Source organism: Pezoporus flaviventris, unplaced genomic scaffold (assembly GCF_033815535.1).
Source record: "Pezoporus flaviventris isolate CSIRO_AGI_PZ_B2104156 unplaced genomic scaffold, CSIRO_AGI_Pfla_v1 ptg000054l, whole genome shotgun sequence".
Taxonomy (NCBI): domain Eukaryota; kingdom Metazoa; phylum Chordata; class Aves; order Psittaciformes; family Psittacidae; genus Pezoporus; species Pezoporus flaviventris.
The window spans coordinates 7017968-7041519 of NW_026892602.1; the positions used below are offsets into that span (position 1 = coordinate 7017968).

The 23552-nt window shown below is 41.4% G+C and overlaps 1 protein-coding gene across 2 annotated transcripts; it reads left to right on the forward strand.

Annotated features, from left to right (window-relative positions):
• The first annotated feature begins 317 nt into the window (after window positions 1-317).
• SIAH1 (siah E3 ubiquitin protein ligase 1) lies at window positions 318-21558 on the forward strand. Of its 2 annotated transcripts, none has more exons than XM_061469115.1 (2): window positions 318-480; window positions 19204-21558. In XM_061469115.1, exon 2 carries the CDS (start codon window positions 19206-19208, stop codon window positions 20052-20054), a length of 849 nt encoding a protein of 282 aa, XP_061325099.1. In that variant the 5' UTR covers window positions 318-480; window positions 19204-19205; the 3' UTR covers window positions 20055-21558. The 2 variants fall into 2 exon arrangements, with proteins under 2 accessions (XP_061325099.1, XP_061325098.1); XM_061469114.1 differs by lacking the exon at window positions 318-480 and adding an exon at window positions 15713-15970.
• Window positions 21559-23552: the final 1994 nt, after the last annotated feature.

Sequence of the window (23552 nt, forward strand, 5' to 3'; positions counted from 1 at the left end):
GGGCCGCGGGGGGAGCCGGGTAACCCCGGCGGTGCTGGGTAGCGGCGCAGGTAAGGGAGCGGCCTCTCCCCAGGCCCGACAAGTGGGTGGGAGCACAGCGCGGCCCGAAGGCCCCCGGCAGCCGGGCGCCAGACGTGCCGCTGCCGAGCAGCCTTTGTTCGCCGGCCCGCGCCGCCCCAGGAGCGGGGTAGCCCGACCTGCGTGCCGCTGCTGGGTGCGCGTGCGCGCTGCCGCCCGCCCGCCCGCCTCGGGAGCGCGTCCGGCAGGCGGTAAGAGCTCGCTCCGCCGCAGCTGGCGCGCTCTCGTGGTGGTTTGTCCTCGGCCGGTAGGAAAGCAGCACGCAGCGCGCGGTCGGTTCAGGCGGTTGGGGCCGGGCACTGAGCGTCTCGGCGAGAGCGGCGCAGCCAGTCGCCCCGTAGCCCGCACGATCGGGGGAGCCAGGCCGCCTCAGCGGGGTCTCGCCCAGCCCAGCGCCCACAGGTGAGCGTGCTGCGGGGAGGAGGCCGAGGGACCTCGCAGGGGCGAGAGCGACCGGCCTGACGGGGCCCTCTCCGCGCCCGGTCCCCAGCGTGGGGCGACCCCTGCTCGGTTGCAGAAGGCCCCAGCGCGGCCTCAAGGCCGGCTCGGCGGCCGCAGCGTAGAGTCGGGACAAGGCCCCGCCGCGGCCTAAGCGCAGCCCGGGCGTCCGGTTCCCTGCTGACGGACGGGCCCCGTGCCGCCGCCCGCGACGGGGTTTGAGGCAGCGTGAGCCGGGGAAGCGACGTGCGGCGGGACCTTCTTCCGTGGCCGAGCCTGCGGGTCCCGAAGGGAGGAGGGACGGGGCCCCGCGGCGGCTGCGAGCCCTTCTGCTGTACTGTTGTGCGCCAGGCTGAGGCGGCGGCCCGGTCCGGCTGTTGCGGAGGGTCTGGGCCGCGGGGCTGCCTCTTTGTGGTCTCGGGGCTCGGCCTCGCCTCGCTGTGCGCTTTGTGCTCGCGGAGCGGGCCCTGGCGCGGCCAAGGAAGGGCGGCCAGGGCGGCCCTACCACTGAGGGCCTCGGCGGCGCCCCTCTGCCTGCGCCCCGGCGGGCCCCGCCGCCGCAGGAAACAGGTTGCCGGGGTAAATGGGCCGCTCGGTGCTCCTCTGTGGTATTTCTTGGGAAGACTGCTGTCTCCTTCCTCTCTAATCCGGTGGGAGCAAAGACGGGGGGGGGGGGGGGGGGGGTGTTGGAATTCTTACTTATCCCGCGGCTTCCCCTGTAAAATTAAAAGGCTGGAGTTCTCTTCTCTATGGATTTAAAAGGACAGGATACAATAGCGTTTGTAGTGAAAGGCGAAGCGTCCTAAGTATTTCTTCAGGAGAAAAACTAAGTTTTTTTTTTCCTGATAGTGAACTTTTGGCACTTTTATTATAAGCTCATGTTTCGTATGTAGCACCAAACATGCAATATTTCTCCAATATTATCTCTTCAGCTTCTATTTCAACCAGTCTGGAAGAATACTTCCTTTCCTCTATAATAAACGGTTTACTCATATGCTAAATAAATAGATAAAGTGGCTTAATTTGTTTAGTGTGGCAGATGAGTGGATGTTAGGAAGCTCATAGCTAATTGGACTAGGTCATGAAGGACATGGGATATTCCACACATGGAACATAGTTTCACTTTTCTGTTTAACTCTGAGGCTAGCACAGTGCGTTCTAGAGAGGGAGGAAAAAGGGAAGGGACTCTTCTCGAGCCTGAGATATTCGAGCTGATCTTCAAGAAGATTTGGGGTATTGGAATACAGGTGGACTAATAGAGGCTTTTAGGATAAAACATGGATCTCTGGGCCAGTAGTCTGTTGTAGAAAATAACTTTGGGGGGCATACCTAAAGAATAAATTGATTAGTTCTGCTTTTATAATACATTCTACACCATAACACTGGTGTAAAAAATGAGTGTTAGAAATAATTGTGTGAGCTTAAATAGAAACTAATGTTCTCCTATAGTTTTAGCACTTTTCACAGCACTGAAAAAATACATAGGAAAGCACAAGGAAAAAAATTATCCACTAGTTTTGGGAATCTGGTGTGACCCAAGAATTCTGAAAACGATGGAATAATGAGCATTTTAGTCCTGACAGTGCATGTCATGACAAAGTATCTGGTCCTTTAACCTGCTGTTTCTGTTGGTATGCTTTTAATGCTGTAGTTTAATTAGACTGTAGTAGAGGAGTTAGCTCAGAAATTCAGTGGCTCCAGCTAAGTAGGTGTGAACTAGGGAAAGTAATATTTTAAATAACACAAGTAATTTCCATACTTAGGTTTGAGCATAGTTGCTGCTGTCTGCTTAGTGTGAATTGTGAAAGAGGTACTGCTTAGACATCAGATACCTGCCTCTGATGTTGAAGAGTGGGAGTATGAGTATGCTTGCATAAGAAGCAACCCTTTTTGGTCTGAAAGCTTCAATAAAGTAGGATAGTTTTATGAGCTCTGATCTTACATGAAGCATTCTGGAAGACTATACATACAACTCCTATGAGAAATGTGATGTTAAGTTAGAATCACTTTGTTTTTCTTGTTTTTTCATGCTTGTAATAGCGTTTGTGGTCTGGTAACCATCAGTTTTAAAAGTTGGACTGAGTTTTGCCAAATAGACTATTTGTGTGTGTTTTGCTTTAGTGGTTGTCTTATTTTCAGGAGCTAATCTGATCTAAATGAGTTAAGGCAAATCAATGGTATATGAAATTCTGGACACATGTGAGGAGCTCAGTTCAGCAGTTGTGATGCGTAAACTCAGTCTGCAGAAAGCCGAAGTGAAAATTGTCTTTCCAGCTGCTGACTGTGGTTAGCCAAGTCCTGGTTGGTACTGTTAATACCACCTGCTGCAAACAGCAGCAGCAGTAAGAGTAAAAGTGCTGGCAGGCTCTAGTTCATCTCAGCCATCGCTTGGGACCTACAGCTTAGGATCTCTTCTCTGACGTTAGCATTATGAACATTGTAGATGCAGAAGATAATTTTACTTGATTTTTTTTTTGTTTGTTTTTTTAAGGAAAATCAGTATTAAGAAAAGTGGCAACTAGTTGTGATTACTTCTTCACTATGAGGGTGGTGAGTCCCTGGCACAGGTTGCCCAGAGAAGCTGTGGCTGCCCCGTCCCTGTCAGCATTCAAGGCTAGGTTGGACAGGGCTAGGAGCAACCTGCTCTAGTGGAGGTGTCACTGCCTGTAGCAGGGGGTTGGAACTGGATGATCTTTTAGGTATCTTCCAACCCAAACCAGTCTGTGATTAAAAAAGAATAGTAAGATGTACCCTTTTTGATTCTAACAAAAATACACGATGGGTAGAGACATACTGTTATTTTAATATATATGCTTTGTTTCATTAGTAAGAGAATTTGGTGTAAGCAATTTACTCTTTTTCAAAGTGTGAGGTAGTTTTATGTTATGCTATAGTGTGTTTAGCTGTTAACTATACTAAGTAAAGAAAGAAAACAAACCCTAGATTAATGCCTCATTAATATTCCTAAATTTTATGCTATGCTTCATACACATACATACTTTTTAGTTCTAGTCCAGACTACATACTGTGTTTCTATATAATGACCAGGACAAGAAGAATAGTGATTCTTTGTGTTATCACAGGAATAATGAGAGATTTGGTTACTAATTCCACAGAACTTTAATCAGCTAAAGTGCTAGATAATTACAATTAACCAAATGGTGCACTTCTGATTTTGATTTGTTTCTCTTTTTAGAAGCTGAATAGGGAAGCTGAGGTTGGCTTTATTTTCAGTGGGGAAGTAAAATATTATTTCAGTGGTAAAGACTGTATTTGTTCTTCTGCATCTGGAAATACCTTTTTAAAAATCACTGTGGATATATTCCTACAGCGAAATTGATATAAAAAGAGCAGTAAATTTATCTACAGGCAGTTGTTGACCGTTTTCCTTTGGAACAGGTTTGTATCTTTTCTTGTAACAATTGATGACCTTGCCTGAAACATGAAGAAAAACAAGGAGAGTGTAGAGGTAACTTCTGCTGCTTAAGGAATTAGTCATCAGGTCCCTTAAAGTGAAACAGCACTTACTTGAACATTATTTTGGATGACATGAAGTCTTTAAGTTAGTATTTTTAAGTTCTTGCATACAGTGCTAAATGGAGTGAAAATTCATTTAGTCCTTGACGAAAGACCACAGTGACTTTTCAGTATTTTTTTTTTTTTGAATGCTGTCAAAGAAGAGCATTTAGAATGCCACACTTTTTTAAAGAGTTATTTTCAAGTACGTGTTCAGATGAAATATGTCAGAGGAAAACTACATGTGAAGTAAAATTGTGTGTTAAATTTTTCTAACATACAGATTGTCAAAAGGTTGAAGAGGTTTTAACTGGAGTAGGAGTATTTTAAAACAATTTGGTATTAAATTGGTGGAGAGAAATCTTGAAAATCGTTTCCTTTGGGTAAAAATTGCTAGAGCTGGTGTTTAACTTAGAAATATAGTTGTGTTAAGAGGCTTATCTTTGTTGTTTTTGTTTAGTCTGTATTACAGGTCTTTCATGAGGGAAGATTCTGTGTCCTCTATATTTTGCAAGAGGATGACAGCTGAAATACAAGGTTTCCAAGTTCTGTTTTGTAAGTCTTGGTACACATTGCTTTATGCTGAAATATGATGCGGGTATTAGTTTTCCTATGGTGTATGATTTTTCTAAAGGAAGTGGTTAGCTGCTGTTAACACGCTGGTATTAGGAAAGAAGAAATAACAGAAGATGTAGCACTGCACAAGCTATAGTTCAGCAGTAGCTAAAGACAGTTTCAGTTCAGACTGCTAGTGGTAACTTGCAATATTGCTGTCACCAATGTGAATGTGAAATGGGCCAGTTTTAGTTCCAAGTTTAGTTGAAAACTAATTACCTGCGAGGAATGGGTAACTACTACCTGGTTCACTTCCCAGAGCAGCTTGCTCTGGGTATGGCTTAACATGGCTCATGTGTTAACCTGTGAGCCACTGCTGCTGCAAGAGCTGTCATCCTCTCTCATTGTAGGTGCTCTTGGATTTAGTCTAAGTGTAGTTTTACAGCTAAGAAAGACTGGTCTGGCTCTCTGTTGCCAGCTTGTTTTCAGTGTCTTCCTGATGTCCGATGTAAGCACTCCTGTAGATGTGGAAGACTGATCTAGCTGAATACGTTACCTTAAAGAGAAAGAAAACTAATAGGTAAAAGGCACTGCAACCATTCAGTTTGGTAGCAGCTTGCTTTTGTTTGTTGTAGAAATGGTAGAATTGCACCCAGACATACTGTGTTTGTGTGCCTGGAGGGAGTCGTGGAGCCTCTATCTGGTGGATTGTTCTTTGTGCTGTATATATTTTCTTTGATTGTTTGTAGTGGTATCTGAAAGTTCTGAAGAAATACTAGAACTGAGCCATTCTTAAGTGCTGTTAAGGTGTTCCAGAACCATTAAACACGTAGTGTTGCTACTTTTCTTTGAAAGATAATCATAGAATGGTTTAGGTTGGAAAGGACCTTAAGATCATCTAGTCCCAACCCCCTGCCATGGGCAGGGCTGCCTCGCACTAGACCATGTCACCCAAGACTCTGTCCAGCCTGGCCTTGAGCACTGCCAGGGATGGAGCATTTACCACTTCTTTGGGCAACTTGTTCCAGTGCCTCACCACCCTAACAGTAAAGAACTTCATTATATCTAGCCTGACCCTCCCCTGTTTAAGTTTAAACCCATTTCCACTTGTCCTATTGCTACAGTTCCCGATGAAGAGTTCCTCTCCAGCACCCTTGTAGGCCCCCTTCAGATACTGGAAGGCTGCTCCAAGGTCTCCATGCAGCTTCTCTCCAGGCTGAACAGCCCCAACTTTCTCAGCCTGTCTTCATACATGAGGTGCTCCAGTCCCCTGATCATCCTCATGGCCCTCTTCTGGACTTACTCCAGCTCCATGTCCTTCTTATGTTGAGGACACCAAAACTGCGCACAGTACTCCAAGTGAGGTCTCACGAGAGCAGAGTAAAGGGGCAGGATCATCTCCTTCAACCTGCTGGTCATGCTTCTTTTGATGCAGCCCAGGATACGGTTGGTTTCTGGGCTGAGAGCGCACACTGAAGCTATCTCATGTTCAGTTTCTCATCAACCAGCACCCCCAAGTCCTTTTCCACCGGGCTGTTCTTAATTACTGCACCACCCAACACAACTTCATGCAGCACCTTAGAACAAAGATCTTAATCCAGTTCTCAAGTCTGTGAAAATGGGCTCTAACTTTTTGTGGTTTTGTGTTTTGAAACCTTACAACCTTCTGGCATTTTTTGACCAGGTGTAGGACTCAGAATTTGCTAGTCTTGTGATCAGATGTTTTAATATTCTTAAATTACCTCATATTGGTTTGGAAATCATGTTTGAAACATGCTTTGATATGTGTTTGTGTGTCAATACATATATAATCCCACTTTAAGGTGTACAAGATAAGCTTCTTATTTTTAATTGAAGTTAGTTTTTAAATTTGTGTAAAGTTGTTCACTTTTGCCTATATAGGAGCCTCAAGTCTTGTTCTCTTCCTTCTTGTTATGTGCATGTGCAGTTGTTTTCCTGTAAAAGCTATGAAAATGCTCTGCTTATCTCTCGATTTCTGTTTGTTTTGAAATACATATGCATACATGTGTATAATATATATTAATCATTAGAGGCACAAAATTACTTTGGTTCACAGAAATTCCCCCCCCCCCCCCCCCTTTTTTTGTGCATAAAGGTGTCAATGAAGTTGAATTAATTTGTGTAGGGTTCATCACTACGTGGCTCATATCTGTGTGATTATGCAAGTACATTAGGGATGTAATTTGAAGACTGGTTGCACAGGTGTGACTGGGGAATAAATTGGCTGGCAGATGTTGGTGGTGTACTATAAAATTTTAGTCTGGCTTTGTGCTAAGTCAAGTATAATCATTAGAAAGGAAATTTTACAAATAAAATGTATGCATTCCATAACAGAAATTGAGATAGACATTCTTTTAAAAGAGCACCTGTAAACAGTAATTTTAAGGCGCTTTTATGGGTATTAAAACCAGCTGCTTTGCATAACAGCTTTATGTTAAAATCTAGTGTTCCATTTAAGGAAAAGTTGTTCCTTGTACAATCACAATTCTTCCATGGATGTACAGGTGCTCATCTACTAGAGGAGTTAGGAGGTTTTAGGAAAAAAGGTTATTTAATAAAGGGAGTTTCTTAATAGAATATGAGGAAGTAGTCTTAGGGTTGCCTGTGAAACTTTATTTCTTAATTTTTGAATGCTTGATCTTCCAACTCAATATATTTTTGTAAAACTTCTGTAACAGAAGCCAGCTCAAAAGTACTTAAATTTACAGTTGTCCTCTGGATAGTGAGTCATTGTTAACAGTTGATGTTTGATATTCACCACTGCAGCATAGGCTCAAGTTTTGATTTAACTGGATACCAGAAGAGAGGACAATATTTTGCAAAGAAGGACATAGTCATGGGTGTTGAATTTAGAAACTACTGATAAAAAGAGCATCAAGCAGCAGAAAGATAATCTATTCCTGTCACTTCAAAACCGTTTATAATATCTTGTATTTGTTTTCTGATGCAGAGTCAGGCCTGACTTCAGAGCAGTTACAGTTGAATTTTCATTTTGCATGCCATGAACCATTTCCCAGGCAATACAAATATGTGAAATAGTGAGTGCATTCTACTTAGCATTTGAGATATACCTAGTCAGAATTCAGTGGCCATTAAAGAACATAAGAACACTGAGAGCTGCTCTTCTGCTGATTTTGAATCACTTGCTTCAAGAGTTGGGTAGTTGGATTTTCACAAAGAAAGCTGAGGCACTTTTTTTTTTTTTTTTTGGTAATACAAGGATCCCTCTAAAGAAAGATTACTTTATTTGCTTTCTGTAAAATATCAATGTGGTATTGATGTCACAGAAGCAGGCCTTCAGATTGGCCTAATGCAGTAGAATTAGTGAGAAGAGAGCTGCCCTGTCTCCCTAATTTGTCTCTTTGATGTACAAAATACTAGAATGAGTAGAGGGCAGTTACCCGTATGCAAGGAGTTGGAAAGTAAATAGTGATTGAAGTTTGACTATTTCTAACTGTAAAAACTGAGATGTTAAATAATTTAATATGGTGTCCTTTAGTGTATAATGATATTTATTTATTACTAACCTTGAGTAGATTTAGGTAGGGTCTACAGAGTTAATTTAGTATCCTTATCAAGTTAATATGTTCTCTTCTGCATTAATGTCTGAAAAACATGTGAGATATGTTTGAAAAACCTGTAAAAGGCAGGGAAGTACTTGCTTGTGGTGACTCAGAAACTTGTGACAGAGCAGGAGCTAAACCCATGTCGCCCATGCTACACAATAATGCTCTATTACCACTAAGCCTTTCATATGTATATATTATTATTGTTTTTAGGTTTCAGAGAATGCTCAGTCTTTTCATGTGACATGGTAGTCTGTGGAATGATCAGTTCAACCCATTCTGTGTCTCAGGCTGATAATGCTTGCTGGAAGAGTGCTGTTATTTCTGAGATAAAGCCACATTCTAAAACTTTCTCATGAAAAGTAGTAGAGCTGTTGCTCTGTGCAGGAGTACAACCATGGTAGAGTTGTCGGTAGCCAGGTTTAGGAATCTGAGTAACACTGTAGTAATGATTTTTAAAAAGATTTTTAATGGTGGCAGTTGAATCCTTGTGCAACAGTACTACAGAAACAGTTGATTCAGGACTGAGGAGTGGGGAAAACAAGTCATTTCAGGAAACTGGATTGGGTTTAATGGAAGCATATGTAATTCAAAGAATGGATGTTAGAAACACAAGACATGCAGCAAATGGGAGTTCAAAGAAATGAAGTGCTGGTAAGTCTGGAACCATCAGAAATGTGAAAGCACCACTCTTTTGCATTTATGTTACTAAGGTCTTACATTTGTTACAGTGTAAATAGTATCAGTGCTCTTTATTTCCTACCCGAATTGGGTATCCACAGTAGGAAAATCTTTCTTCCAAAATGTAGAAGTTACCATTTAAAAATACATACTTGATTCTTTACATTTAAAATGTTGTGTGTTTTATTTTTATGTTGTGTGTCAGAATGGCTAGAGGTTCTGTGTAGGTTAGTACAAGAAGGTCTGAAAATTTAATAATTTCTGATAAGTTAGGTTAGGCTTCCAGTGTCACTCTGTGTGCTGCTGAAGGTACATGTGTGCAGATTTCATGTTTGTCATACCTTAGGGCACCCAGATCTGTACTCTGGAATTAGTTATCTCAGTTCTTTATGCCCACCCCTACATGTTTGCCCTCTACAGGTCATATTACCATTCTTCACAGGGTTCCACTGTCAACAGGACTGCTTACAGGAATACAGAACAGATGAAGCATGGCAAGAATAAATTATTATTTATGATGGAAATATGTATGGACCTAAGCAGTGCGCTCTTGTGGGAAGATTTTAATAAACATAGTCAATATGCATAAACTTGTCCTGGCTGCTCCTACAGAGCAGCTTTGTGTGTCATGATCAGTTTCTTTTATAGGCCAGGTCCTCCTTGATCAGGTCTGGTTATTCTGATGGTCTACTCACTAACTGTTTAGTTATGCAGGAAGAATATTGATCATAAAATAGGTCTTGAATTTGAATGGGAGTAGTTATCACAGAAAGACTTTGTATGTGAAGACACATCGAAGTACAGGTTCTTCTTATAGTGTTCAGCCTTAGTGAATTAAGGTAGGCACTTCCACGTCGTACGCCACACCCTTCCCTTGTCTGCCACAGACAAGGGAATGGTGATGCAATATTGCATGGAAGTTACAGTATGCAGTGGAGAATATAGGTTTTACAAAATCAGACTGAGGAAAGAACCACAGCCCCCAAACTGTCACACTCGGTAGGATTTGCTGTGAATATTTACATAGTTTTGGTTGTTTTTTTTTTGTTTCGGGTTTTTTTCTTGAGCTAATAGAAGTTGTATACAGAGCCCATTTGTGATACAGAATAGAATCAAGTGCTTCTTGCTTCACATACTTCTGGATGGTAGTATATGTTTCAGCATGAAAACTAACTTGTTGGGTTGTTTTTTTTAGTGCTGTTACTAATTCACTTTGTAGCCGATCCTCCTGTATGCCTGCCTGCCATTTTATTGCAGCATTCTATGTCTGGAACTTTTTAAGAGGTAACTGACTACCTGTGTTTATAGAAATTACTGGGCTGAGCTATTGTTGGAAGATGATCCTGACGCAGCTTAGTTCAGTGTGTTCTGTGCACTGTGAAAGGAAATCAGATATTACTAAAAAATAAAACCCATTGTCTCTGGTATTTACTGTTTGCATAGAGTTGTCTGCATTTTCATATGAAATTTTTCTTACTTTGTTAGATTCGGTGGTTTGTGCTATCTTTATTTTGAAACCTTAACTTCTACTTTATCTCAGTTAGCTTTTCTGTGATCAAACTACAGCAGGCTGCCAAAAGGCATGTTCAGTTTGGTATCTGAGAAGGCTAGTGTAGGACAGCTGCTGGTTTGAGTTCATACCATAGTTTTTCATGGTATAGGTTCTGTTTGTAGGCATGCTGGTGGTTCAGGTGTCCTGTGTAAAAGGAAGGCGCTGACCATCGACTGACTCCTGGCACTGAGGATACAGAACTAGTGAATGGAAAGAAGACAAGGCTTTTGTCACAGAGCCCAGTTTCAGTACACTGCTAGAGTGTGCACTTACACAGCTTTGAGTGGTATTTCTGTAGTACCATCATCATGCCTCTATAGTAGATGGGATTCAGCAGTGTCAGTGAGATAAATTATTTGCTTGTTTTTAAAAGGGAAAAAAATGGTGACGTCCAATTTGGAAGTGGTCCATGATCTTTCTAATGCAAGTGTTTGGTTTTGATTTGTGTTTAAATAATGATTCTTTTTCTCTATATTTTTGTTTATATAATGAAGAAGGTTGTTTCACTGGCTAGTTTGTGGCTTAACTTTCAGACTGGTTTGGGTTGGAAGGGACCTTAAAGCTCATCCAATTCCAACCCCTGCCATGGGCAGGGGCACCTTCCACAAGACCAGTTTGCTCCAAGCCCCATCCACCCTGGCCTTGAACACTGCCAGGGATGGGGCAGCCACAGCTTCTCTGAGCAACCTGTGCCAGGGCCTCACCACCCTCACAGGGAAGAATTTTTTTCTAATACCTAATAAATTACCACATATCAGTAATTTTTGCTATTATTGTTTATTTCATATATTGTTGCATTTTCTTTCCCTAGTGGTGGTATTTGATAAATTGTTTTTAGTATAGCTAGAATTTTAAGGAATTTCCTTTATAGTTCCCCTACCTTTTGTTTTCTGTCCAGCTTCCTCTCCTTCCATCTCTGAGAAGATGGGAGAGATGCACATCCTATTTTGCTTTATTATTTGTTTATGGTCTGTGTTCTTATAATTGCAAGACATATGAAAGCTGAGATGTTCTTTGATAGTACAGTACAGAGTGAGTAGTCCAAACTCAGTTTTTTGCTATTAATCAGACATTTCTAGTGTTCATTCTAGAATGAAATTTGGGGGTTTATCAGTTAGTTGTTCTTTCTCTGAACTCTGGTCTTCAGTTAGCCTTTCTCTACCAGACTGGAGTGCCATAGCAGTATAGTCTCCAATATTCCATGCCAGCTTGGATCTTGATTCTTTAGAGTATGGAAAATTCTGGTTGGCTACAGTATGGGTTACTGGCTTTTTTTACATTGATGAAATTACTTGTTGCATTTAAAACTTGCATGACTACCGCATTCAAAAGTTACATGATGACTACATTAAGCTGTAGTCATGGTAGTAGTGGCTTGCTCATATGGATTTTATGTAGTGTTGTATGTCTTTTATAGGGCACTGTTCCTTCTTAATTTTACATTTTAAAGTTGTGGGAAAGAAAAACTTCAGTACCTAGGAAAACCGTCTTGGGTTGGTATTTTATATTCTGGCATTGATAGGCAGGAGAAATAGTTAGTGGTGAAGCAGAAGTCAAAGGACACTAGCCAAGACTCAAGCTTTTGTATTGGATTAGAAACAGGTCACTATAATTTGATGGACGTAATATTATTGTTTGTGTTTACATAGTGCTGTCTGGATCTGCATCTGCCATGCAGTATGTGTTGAATTTGGAGAAGACCTGGATTGCCCACTAGCAGTGACTCAACTGGTTATCATACTATGTACATGAGAATATATTTGATAGCATCAGAACACTGAGCCTTAGGGTCTGGTGGCTCACTGCAGAGGTAGCCACAAAGAGGATGACTGATTCCATGGTTATAGAAATCCATTGGGATTTCCTTTCCTGATGGTTGGGAAGAGGGGTTGGTAGGGAGTGTCTTCAGATGCAAGAAAAAAACTACCTGCACTTCCAGGCAGGCTAGGTCGCTACAAGGTGATGGAAACTGTTGCAATTTTGTATACAAAGGAAATGAACTGGACAGGTGATGTTTTGGAAAAGGAAATCATCTTGTGACTTGCCTCAATTTTGTAATATTTTGAGGGGCTTGCTTTATTATCTGTTACATTGGATTGCTCTGGCTTTTGGCTGTTATGCAGGAAATTAGAAGCCCTGAGATGCCTGAAGTAATAAATAGCATGTAGTTAAAGGGCACTAAAGAAAACAGTGTCCGGAAGAGTTGAAAAAATTCATAATTCATGAATCAAAACCAGAGTGTATAGAGACTAAATCGTGTTTTGTAGTTGATTAATAATTTATGTCAGGAACTGTCTTCTGGAAGTTTTGAAGTAGGCCAGTAGGTAGAGAGGCAGTGGATAAGCTGGGATGTACTTTTCTGTGCCTGGTGTTAATCACACTTGCAGGAGCAAGCATGCATTTGATATTAAGCATGCCAAGCCTTTGTACTCTGAAATCATCCAAGAGCAGTGGGAGATAAATTGATAAACCTTGGGCCCTCAAGTGTCTTGAAATTTAAATAGAAATTAAAAATATTAATTAAAAAAATACAAGCTATTCACTGGGAGAGTTGTGCATAATGCACTTAATGTTACATGTGTTTGATTGCTGAGGTGTGGGTTTGGTGGTGGTGAGGCTAATACATAGTATTTTCACTAGAGCCTGCTAAAACCCTTTTCCCTTCTGTTTTGCTGATTATGAGTGCAAGAGAGGACATGTAAAGGTAGATTCCTTGGAGGATGACTTTCAGAAATAGTAAGTACAAGTTGTTGAAAAGCTGATTTTTCCGTAGACCTGTAGATGTTACCTCAGCCACTTAAGACTTTTCATAACTGAGCAGCCATGCTACAAAGTTATGGTATCCTAAGAATTTTTTATATGAAATCAGTGCTACTTTAAAATTTGTGAGAAAGCTCCCTACTTAAAAGATGCTGGAGCCCCTTTCTAATCAGAACCAAGTGTGCTTTATAATCACCTTCATTCTCAAGATAATACTCACTTGTGACTTCAGTATCGCTAACACTTGCAGCTTCTTGGGCGTGATATTACGTACTTAGAGTATACTTGTATATGTGCACCCATTCTTGTTCCTAAATATACACACACTTTTTTTCTGTTGCATTCACAAAACCTGCTGCTGCTGCCAAGGAAATATTGGTCACTCTTTAGTATTTTCAATTTATTGTTTATAGTATTTTACAGGCGTTACCAATCTTTATCTTCTTTTAAGATCTTATTTACACCTGTTTAATGAGTATTTTCAACAGGTTAACTTTCAGGTTTTGGCACTCCTTGGCTTACATCACATCTTAGAAAAAGTAACCTATCTGTTTTCTTTACAACTTCAAACACTGTCATGAAATGTTCTCATTTGCAGTGCTCAGTAAAAGGGGATTGGTTTTTAAAAAGTCTTGTTTTCAAATATGAATGTAGAGTTGAAAAAGTTGACAGATTTTGTCTAACTTTGTTGATGGCTGTAATGCATTAAGAATGCATTTTGAGTGGAAGTCTCGGAATTCAATTAGTTCTGAAACATGATTGAAAAAAAAAAAAGTTTATTGCATCTGTGAAAAGGCAGATCCTGTCCTTACACCACTCCTCAGCATTACAGAATCGGAGGGTTTTTTCTGTCTTCCAGCCGTTTAGATGACTCTACAAGAGTCTCATGTTTGTTTTTTTTTCCCCAAACCAATATTCAGATACTCCCTCAAAAGCAAATTAGAATGTTAAATCTAAGTCTTAATCCGTTTGTTGAGGGTGAAGATTTTGGGTAAGTGGGTGGTATTGACTTGAATTTGTCAAAGGTACCTTGTATTTTGGTGCAGGGCAAGAGAGGTAATTTCTAGAGTGGTGTCTGGAGCCAACACCTTTAAAAGATGAGCAGCTGAAAGGGTATCGATCCTTTCCTGTGTACTGTTAATTCTGTGGCATGCGAGGTGTATCATTGTTTTGAGCTTCCTTGAAACTGCTTTCCTATGCCTGCACCTCAGCTGAGCTTTTTAAACAGTGGATTGATTGCATCTTCCTCTTTTCACTGTAACTTTTTTATCTGTCTGGAGTTTCAAAGGCTTTCTCTCTTCAGGCATTGTACATTACATCAGTCTAGCAGAGCATTCAGTAACCTATGGAGGGGCTAGTGATTTGTGTTTTGGGGCAGCTGCTTTACTGCAGAAGGGAGAGCCCAGGGTGTGTTTCACACACTTCAGAAGGCACTCTTGATTTCTCGAAAGCCATTTCAGTGCTGGTTTTCTTCAGCTTTTCTGAGTTGTTTGGAAACTTTCTTGACTCTTAGCAGGGGGGGGGATGTTGTATATTGCATGTCTGGGGGAGGCTGAAGCATGTCTTGTACTGTCCTGATAGTTTTCGTTACTAGTGATGGGGTGTTATTTGTATGTAGTGGAGTGCCAGTACAAGGGTCCATGGTCTTCCTTGAACAGGACTTGAATTTCAAGTAGTAGGGATGCATTTTCAAAGATAATTTTCTTGATTCTGATACTGTATCCTTTTTATGTGACCAAAACAATTTACTGCAGTATGTTGTTCTGTTGCCACCGCTGGAACTTGTACCTCCATGATCTTGCTATCCTTACGTCTGTATTCTGTAATGCTGAAGGTTTGATGAGCCCAGAGTGTGCATCATGCATCGTGTTGACTTGGTTTCCAGCTCCTTTATCCTTAAACTGTTCTATTTTGTCAACAGTCCACATGGAAATTCAACTGTCACGTTTTTCCAAGTCTGTTGGTCTTTTCCTAGGGTTTAGTATGCTTCTGCTTCATAGAAATGGTGAAAATTCATGTTGAACGGGTACTTCAGTGGAAAATGCTAATTAGAGCATTGAAATAGCGGCAACGGGAAGAGAAATCCGTGTTTTGAATGCAGTCTATAGCTTTTTAGAAGCGGTTATTTGGGGAGGATTATCAGATCCATCTCTGTATGTGAAGAGAAGTGGTTGCGGCACGTGAGAATCACATACCGGTGTTGAGGGGGGCTCTGTGTACAGGTGCTAGGAGGCGGCGGTGTGCGCGGCGGTCCTGGGCCGACTCGGGCCCTTCGGGGTGTCCGTGCTGGGGCGAGGCGCTGCCCGCGGTCCAATGGGTGCCAACGGCCGCCGGGGGCCGCCCGCGCTGCGCCCGAGCCGGGCCGCCGCGCCCTACCCTCTGCGGGCGGAGGCGGGGCGGGGCCGCCCGGGGCAGCCAATGGCCGGTGTGGGCCGCGCTGCCTCTGCAGCTGGCCCGCGGCCGGGCGCGGGGCAGCGCCGGCAGGAGGAGCCAGCTCAGCCCAGCCCAGCCCAACCCAACCCAGCCGTTGCCCGGCGCGGCCGGCCCGCGGCGAGACCGAGGTTGGGGAAACCATTTTGGGGCGCTGGGCCGGAGCGTGGGTGCAGCCGTAATGGGGGGGTGACAGCAGCGCTTGGAGCGGAGCGGGGTCCCGCCGGGTATCTGTGCACCCCGGACAGCCCAGCGGAGACGCGATGAGCTCCTCCGCTCCGCATGACGGGGAGATCGGCCTCCAGCTCGCCGCATTCGTGGAAGGAAGTGCTGTGTGCCTGCTTGCCGGGAAGTAACGCCAGCAAGGGGAAAGGTAGCGACTTGTGACTCGCGGTGTGCGCAGGGCTGTAAGCTGTTGTGTAGGAGCTCTACAAGCCTGTCCCTCTGGAGTGTGCAGCTCACCCCTCCGCAGAACCGTATTGAGGAGTTCCCTCAACAGCTGTGTGCGTTCTGGTGTCAAGGATGGAGTTTTTCTTGCTTTAGAACTAAGAAATCTTAAAATGCACTTTTCACTCTTGATTTTGTTTTGGTTTTTTGTTGTTAGGGTTTTGTTTGTTTTTTAATTTGTACAATCTCTTGAATAATTTATGTTGTAAGAAATAATACTTTGACAATGATGCTTAGCCTTAGTTTGTCGCTGTTGTTTAGAGACTCATTCCCAGTGTATGCAAACAGAGATAGTAACACATATTGCGTATTAGGGGTTTTTACCTGTAGTAAAGCTTTTTTAACTAAAAATGTATTTTATTTCCAGTTCTGTAGTTATTTTTATGTGGTTTGTAATTGTATGGTTTTGATAGTTTAGTAGGTTAAATATATTGTACTGTTAACGCTTGTGTTTGTGATTAACTTGTAGTTTTCAAGAGAGCTATAAGAAATTCTCACTTTTCCATCATGATGTATTATTCATCTTTGAGTTAACAAGTCATGAAAATGTGGGCTTTGGGCAGGTTTAGGCTTGGTGAATTACAGTTTATAGTTTTATCCAGTTTATTCCTTGTGTGCTAATCTCAAAGGCCTGCTTCACAGATTCCTGCTCAGTTTAATTCCCTGCTCGTTTGGACAGTCCTCAGTTGTGGAAGGTGTGTGTGAAGGTTGGTCACACAGAAATGGTGATAAAACAGGGCTGTACGGTTTTCTGTAGTACGTGGTTCTTTTCTCTAGTACATTGAGGTTTAGGAGGTTTAAGTGGGAAGTACCTCTGTGCATAAGGTCTCCTGCAAAGTTTGAATGTTGCTTAATTTAACTGTTGAATGGGCCCCCAGAGGTGTAATTAAAGAAAGCAGAGCTCACCCAGCCTGTCAGACTGCCCAGGGAACTGGTCTAACGCAGTGGGTTCGTTCACCAGTTATCTGTGGGTTAGTGGGGATCCCTGCATCAGGACCTGTAAGTACAGGGAAGATGAAACACAAATGTTTCTGAAATGTGTGTGTTTACAATATTCAAGGGAAACATGCTTAGAATCTGACATATGAATATGCATGTGATTCGTGATTGAGCAGCCTGGTCTAGTGAACTAGTGGAACTGCGTGAGTTTTAAGGTGCCTTCCAACCCAAATCAGTCTGTGATTCTAAGCTCTTTCCAAGTGAATACCATGATCAGAATTTGTTCTCCCATGTTCAGTTCCTTTCTGTGTATAATTTGTTCTAGATTTTAGAACTGCGTCATGTCATGAGTCTCCCACCTATAGGTGCTGAGGAAAAAAAACAGCAGTGCTCAGTTCTCACAGAGGCCTTTACCATTTGAATCCCCTAGCAACAAGCTCATGTGGCATTGCCTCCCCAGAACATCTATTTGATTTGTCACAGATCAAATAAACTTTTGAACTTTTCATCTAAGCTGGAATGCCTTACAGTACGGAAATGAATCCAGAAGATACAAACATTCCTGTCATATCTCTACAGTATCAGTTAAGGTCCAGCATTGTTTGAGTTTGGTTAATTTTTTTCCCCAGAGATGGGAACTGTGTATCTCTAGTCCAAGAAGCCTGAGATGAAGGAAGAGATTTTTGAGGGGTGAGATGATGCTGTTGTTGGGCATGTGACTAAGTACTGAATCTCAGTGTTTTTCTAGCTCTTGACTTGGGAGAGAGGTGCTTCTGTAGAAGAACTTGAAATTGCTTGTCTGTTTACTTTTTGAATGTCAAGGGATAAGTTTATTTTATGTTCAAGTCTCTTAGTTCCTTTGCTGCATGCCCTGAACTGCGCATGTCTTGCGAAAGCATGCACAGTATGCTGCTTTGAGGTATCTAGTCCAAGTATGAGTAAGTTTGCGGGTGAAATGATGCTAAATATGGGAAGGTTGCCTATTGCCTAATATTCCCATGTCATATAGCAGGGTGATTAAGGATGAGGTTTATTTTGAAAGCTTTATACGTATGTGACAGATGCAGAGCTGGTGTACTTGCACGGAAGCAGTTAAGGTGGTTGAGAATTTTACTGTGTAATGGAAGCCAGTTTTGGATAACATTTAACTTCCTTCACTTAGGAAGGTTTGTCTTTTCAAACTGGACTGTTTATTTTTTTCTGGTAGTACTAGTAATTTCTTATGCACGGGAAGGAGGAGAGTTGGGGGGATGAATCCATCAGTACTTTAACTGGCCTGTTATTTTTATTAATGCTTGAGCAAGGTGCTTTGGCAGGCAGGGCTCAACTTTTGTATGGGGATGTTTGAAAGGACAGAACTTTAGTGTGAACTCCGCTGACTCAAACTTAATCAACATCAGTGCCTCTTCAAATACTGGGAATGTTTGAGCTCTAAGATGTTAAAATTAATTCTCAAATTCAAATTTCTTTTTAATTTATTTGGGAAATTCAATAAAATTCTTGGGTTTTCTTTTCTTATATCTTCACAAATGGTTTAGTTCAGGAAGCTGAAGCAGTGGATATGCTTTACAAGCCTTAGTAATAGAGTAATGAAAATGAAGATTCAGTGCCCTGTCCTGGGAACAAAGCATTGTAGTGATCTCTGAGCTATGGCTTTCCTTGCTACTGGTTTTCAATTTAAGACAAAAAAAAAAAATACAGTAAACATGGTCACTGAGAAGGTCGTATCTTTTAAGATCATGTCTGGTTTCTCATCTCACTAAATACGAGGGAACTAAAAATTCAGCCTTAGAATTGCTTTATAGTGCTCCCAGTTGTTACACCCAGTGGCCTGGGTGGAGTATTTTGTAAATGCAGTATTAACACCACCCCCTCCCCCTTTGATAACAAAACACCAGCAACAAACTTTGAGGATTTCAGTTTCGTTTTCAGTGTATCTTTACTCATCTCCCTTGGAGTTTCCAGTAAGTAAATTCTACTTCAGAATAATTCTGAGAACTTCTTCACTTGTTACATCTGCATCTCGTACAAGTGTTTGTGTTGTATGGAGCACAACTGATATTCTCCACGTAACATACCCACAGTTTGTTTTACATGGAGGCTTTGCACTGTCATTTGTATCTGGTTTCTTTTGAGATTTCTTTGTAAATCAAGCAAATCTATGCAGAGGAAAATCAAATGGGTCTGGGTACTCATGCTTTTTTCTCTGTTCTGTTGCAGAAATGAGCCGTCAGACTGCTACAGCACTACCCACGGGTACTTCAAAGTGTACACCGTCACAGAGGGTGCCTGCGCTGACAGGCACTACAGCTTCTAATAATGACTTGGCTAGTCTCTTTGAGTGCCCTGTGTGTTTTGACTATGTGCTTCCACCAATTCTTCAATGTCAGAGTGGCCATCTTGTTTGCAGCAACTGTCGCCCCAAACTTACGTGCTGTCCAACTTGCCGAGGCCCGCTGGGCTCCATTCGTAACCTGGCGATGGAGAAAGTTGCCAATTCTGTACTATTCCCATGTAAATATGCCTCTTCTGGATGTGAGATAACTTTGCCACACACAGAAAAAGCAGACCATGAGGAGCTGTGCGAGTTTAGGCCTTATTCTTGTCCGTGTCCCGGTGCTTCCTGTAAATGGCAAGGTTCTCTGGATGCTGTAATGCCACACCTGATGCATCAACATAAGTCCATTACAACACTTCAGGGAGAAGATATCGTCTTCCTTGCTACAGACATTAATCTTCCTGGTGCTGTTGACTGGGTTATGATGCAGTCTTGTTTTGGCTTTCATTTCATGTTAGTATTGGAGAAACAGGAGAAGTATGATGGTCATCAGCAGTTCTTTGCGATTGTACAGCTGATAGGAACCCGCAAGCAAGCAGAAAACTTTGCTTATCGGCTGGAGTTAAATGGTCATAGACGGCGATTGACTTGGGAAGCAACTCCTCGATCTATCCATGAGGGGATCTCAACAGCCATTATGAATAGTGACTGTCTAGTCTTTGACACCAGCATTGCACAGCTCTTTGCAGAAAACGGCAATTTAGGCATCAATGTAACTATATCCATGTGTTAAAATGGCAATCCAACCTCTTGAGGCCAGTGTTTAAATCGTTGCATTTAATTTAGCTGAAACTAGGGTAACCACCTTTGACTGTCGGATGAATTATTTGGTAGATGGAGGCTAGACATATATGAAGGTAAATAAAAGGAAAGGCTGTTAAATTACAAGAAGCAGTTGCATGTAGTAACACTAATATATTTAAAATAAGTCAACAGTAAACCACTGAAAATATATATACACCCAAAATGGGCATCTTTTGTATTAAGAATTGATTCTACAGAAAATGTTGTAAAATAATTCTAAAACCTTGTTTGTAGATTGATTGTACTGTTGAAAAGGATACTGTTTTGTGGTTTTGTTTGTGATTTTTTTTTTTTTTTTTTTTTCCTCCACTCCTTTGACTGACAAGCCATGTTGAGTGGTCTGGTCTCTGGCCACTGCTTCCCTCCCTTCCCATCCCCCCTTTGTAAGTCACTACATAGTATTGCTGCTGTTTGTGTATATTTTTTGTGTATTTGCTAATTTTTATTAACTTCTAGTTTTTCATTAAATAAATATGACTTTCTTTTCTGTAATTCAGGTTTTTCTCTTTTTTGTATCTTTTTAAAAAATAATTACCGGTGTCATCTTTTGATATACACAATTGCTATGGTAAAACTTCTGTTTCTGTATGTTTGGTAAATTTTGTCTCTTTCCAGTAGTCAATTCTTTGGTGATGCTGTTCTTAATTGAGCTATTCTGTGAATGTACAGAACTTGAAAGAAGTAATTCTGTTGAAAGATATATCGGTAAAGAAAGCTCCTCTAAAAACAGGTCAAGATGTTGTTGTACTTCGAGTTATCTTCTACCAAAAAGGAACAATTACTAAGAGTTTTGTGAATTATTATTTTGTTTAAATTCAGGCTTCAAATTTAGAGATGTTTAGAAACATGATTGCATCCTTGTATTTGTTGTTTGCAGTACAAAGAAGGTGTTATCTTAAGCAGTATTTCAATTGCAAACCCAGACCATTTGCTTAAAAAAAAAAGGCAGTCAGAATGAGATGCTTTCAGTCTTTTTATGTTTGTCATTAAGAGAATACCTGGCAAATTCAAAAACAAAACAACCCAACTTTTGCTTTTTGCATTAGCTCAAAGTTTGACATTGATACTCTTGCTTAGTTTTTTGTCTTCATGGCTTTTGGTTGTTGCTAAAGGCACTGCCTTGAGCTGATTTCTGTATATTAGTGACATGACGGACGTCACAATGCAAACAGTCTCCTACAGGTGTGACTCCCCAGACAGAAAGCCTTTTGAAGGTTACTGGGCTTACCACAGTCCATCTGTATGTGAAAGACGAAGCCATAAATGTATATGGTATTTGTGTTCCAAGTCATAGACACACAGAATAGACTAAGCTGAAAAGCTGTTTGAAAGAGATCTTTGTCAAACCTGGTGGTGGTGGACATGTGGTTGGGGAGGTAGGCTGGCTATTAACTACTTTTGTAACCCATTAAAATACAGTTATATTTACTGTGCACTGTCTTAACTTTCTTGTCAGAGGTTGATCTATTAAGACAACTCTTGCTCTTACTATTTTGATGCATGATGAGGTAAGTATGGGTAAGGAACTTAAAATCCATCTGGTTGGATTAATAAAGTGCTACAGAAATAGCTGGCTTTCTGTAGTAAAAGTTTCGCTTAAAATCTGATATCTAGGCTGTTGGAACAGCACACAGATTTGATTTAAAAGATGTAGTGATGCCTTGTGACAATAGATAAAACATTTCAGAAATCCAGCAATGTGGCATCTTTTTCTGTGTGAATATACAGTAATTATTTGCAGTCTTCCAAATTCAGTAATTACTCTCACCTAATGAAGCCTGCCTGCATTTACCTCTGGTTTGTCTCCTGGTATTTTGACAGAAACTTGGCTAAACACTTTTTGATATTTTGAGGGATACACTGACTTGTGTGTGATCAGCTGCTTGGGACTCATGTTTGCTTGCTAGGTCAGCTTGTTTCCAGCTCTCTGGTCTTGTTAAAAAATCTGTATGGAATATGGTGTGTTCATCATCAGATGGAATGATTAGAGATTATTATCCTTAGGCCCAGATCCAGATCCTCAAAAGTATTAGAAGCTTCTTTCAGTGGCTCTCCTTTAAAGAGTTTGAGGATATGGTGAGTCAACTACACTCTGAAATGGAAACAGAAAACATACTAGAAGTCTGTACACTGTACACAGTTCACTGCCTTATTTAAAATAAATGGTGTATTAAAGTCTGGCATGGTTGTGACAGTAGCTATTTATTCTAGAAAGCATTGTTTTACTTTGCTGTATTGGGAGTGAGTATTCATATTTAATAGGTGGGATGAAATGCAATAGATCTTTCGTTTGCTAGCCCTGTTTCCATTGCTTTTCATTGCCCTTGGGGGGGGGGGGGGGGGGGAAGCTTTAAAAGGAAAATTATTGTCAAATGTGGATATGTGGATGTTAATGTTTGGGTTCTGTTTGAGATTTTTTTGCTGGTTGGTTGCAGTAGTGCTTTAAATTGCAGCAGCTGAAGCAGTGCATTGGTGATGTTACCTTTGTAGTGTTTCACCAATTGTCTAGTTTCTTTGTGTATTCTGTGTTCAAGTATCTTGTAAGGTGGTTTGAGACTCAGTGGTTGTTGCCTCTTACCCTTGCAAGGTGCCTAGTGAATGACTGAAACAGAATTCTTAAAATAGTGAAACATTATGATTTTATTAGATTGCCTTCGGTGACATTTGTAAAATCTTTTGTGATCAGGTACAGAAATACTCACATAATTTATTGCTATGGTGCTGTTATGTTCCAGGTAAATCAGCTTTCTGTCTACAGAAATGAAAGCAAAACAAATCACTACATTTGATCTATAGGCTACATCTGTACTACCTTTTGTCAGTGACAGAGTTTGCATTTCATGAGCACAGTCCAGTTTGTTTCAGAATAAATGAGCAGGATGAGACTGTAATCTATGGGGCTTCCCTTGTGGTTGACCCTAGCATGAAACAATGAAATACTCAAGGATCTTACATTTAAAAAGTTTAAATTCCTATCCACACTCACATTCAGGGGAAGCCAAGACAAAGCTGTCAGCTGAGATGGGACACTGACAGGCTTTTTCTTAAATATGCTTGATTTTTCTTACATCACTTGCAGTGTGCAGTACCTAATGCAATGTGATGATCCAGTGTTCTCGTGGCATTGTTTATGAACGATTCACTCTTTATAGGCTAACTCCAGACACAGGCACCCCAGGCTCAAAGTGATTTCTGTCAGGTAAGAAAGGCACAACATGTTGTCCCTCCAAAACATGACCAGGTTTTATTCACAGTCTTCAAGTGTGCTCCATCTCCTGGTGCTGACAGTACAACTGCATGTACCTAGACCTGAGTGCATCTTCTCCCTCCTCTCATGAGAATTAGAACATTTCAGTTCTTTGGAGTAGGTTCCTGGATTTAGGTTGGAAAAATGATGTCTGCATAGACCTTGCCACAAACCAGAGGT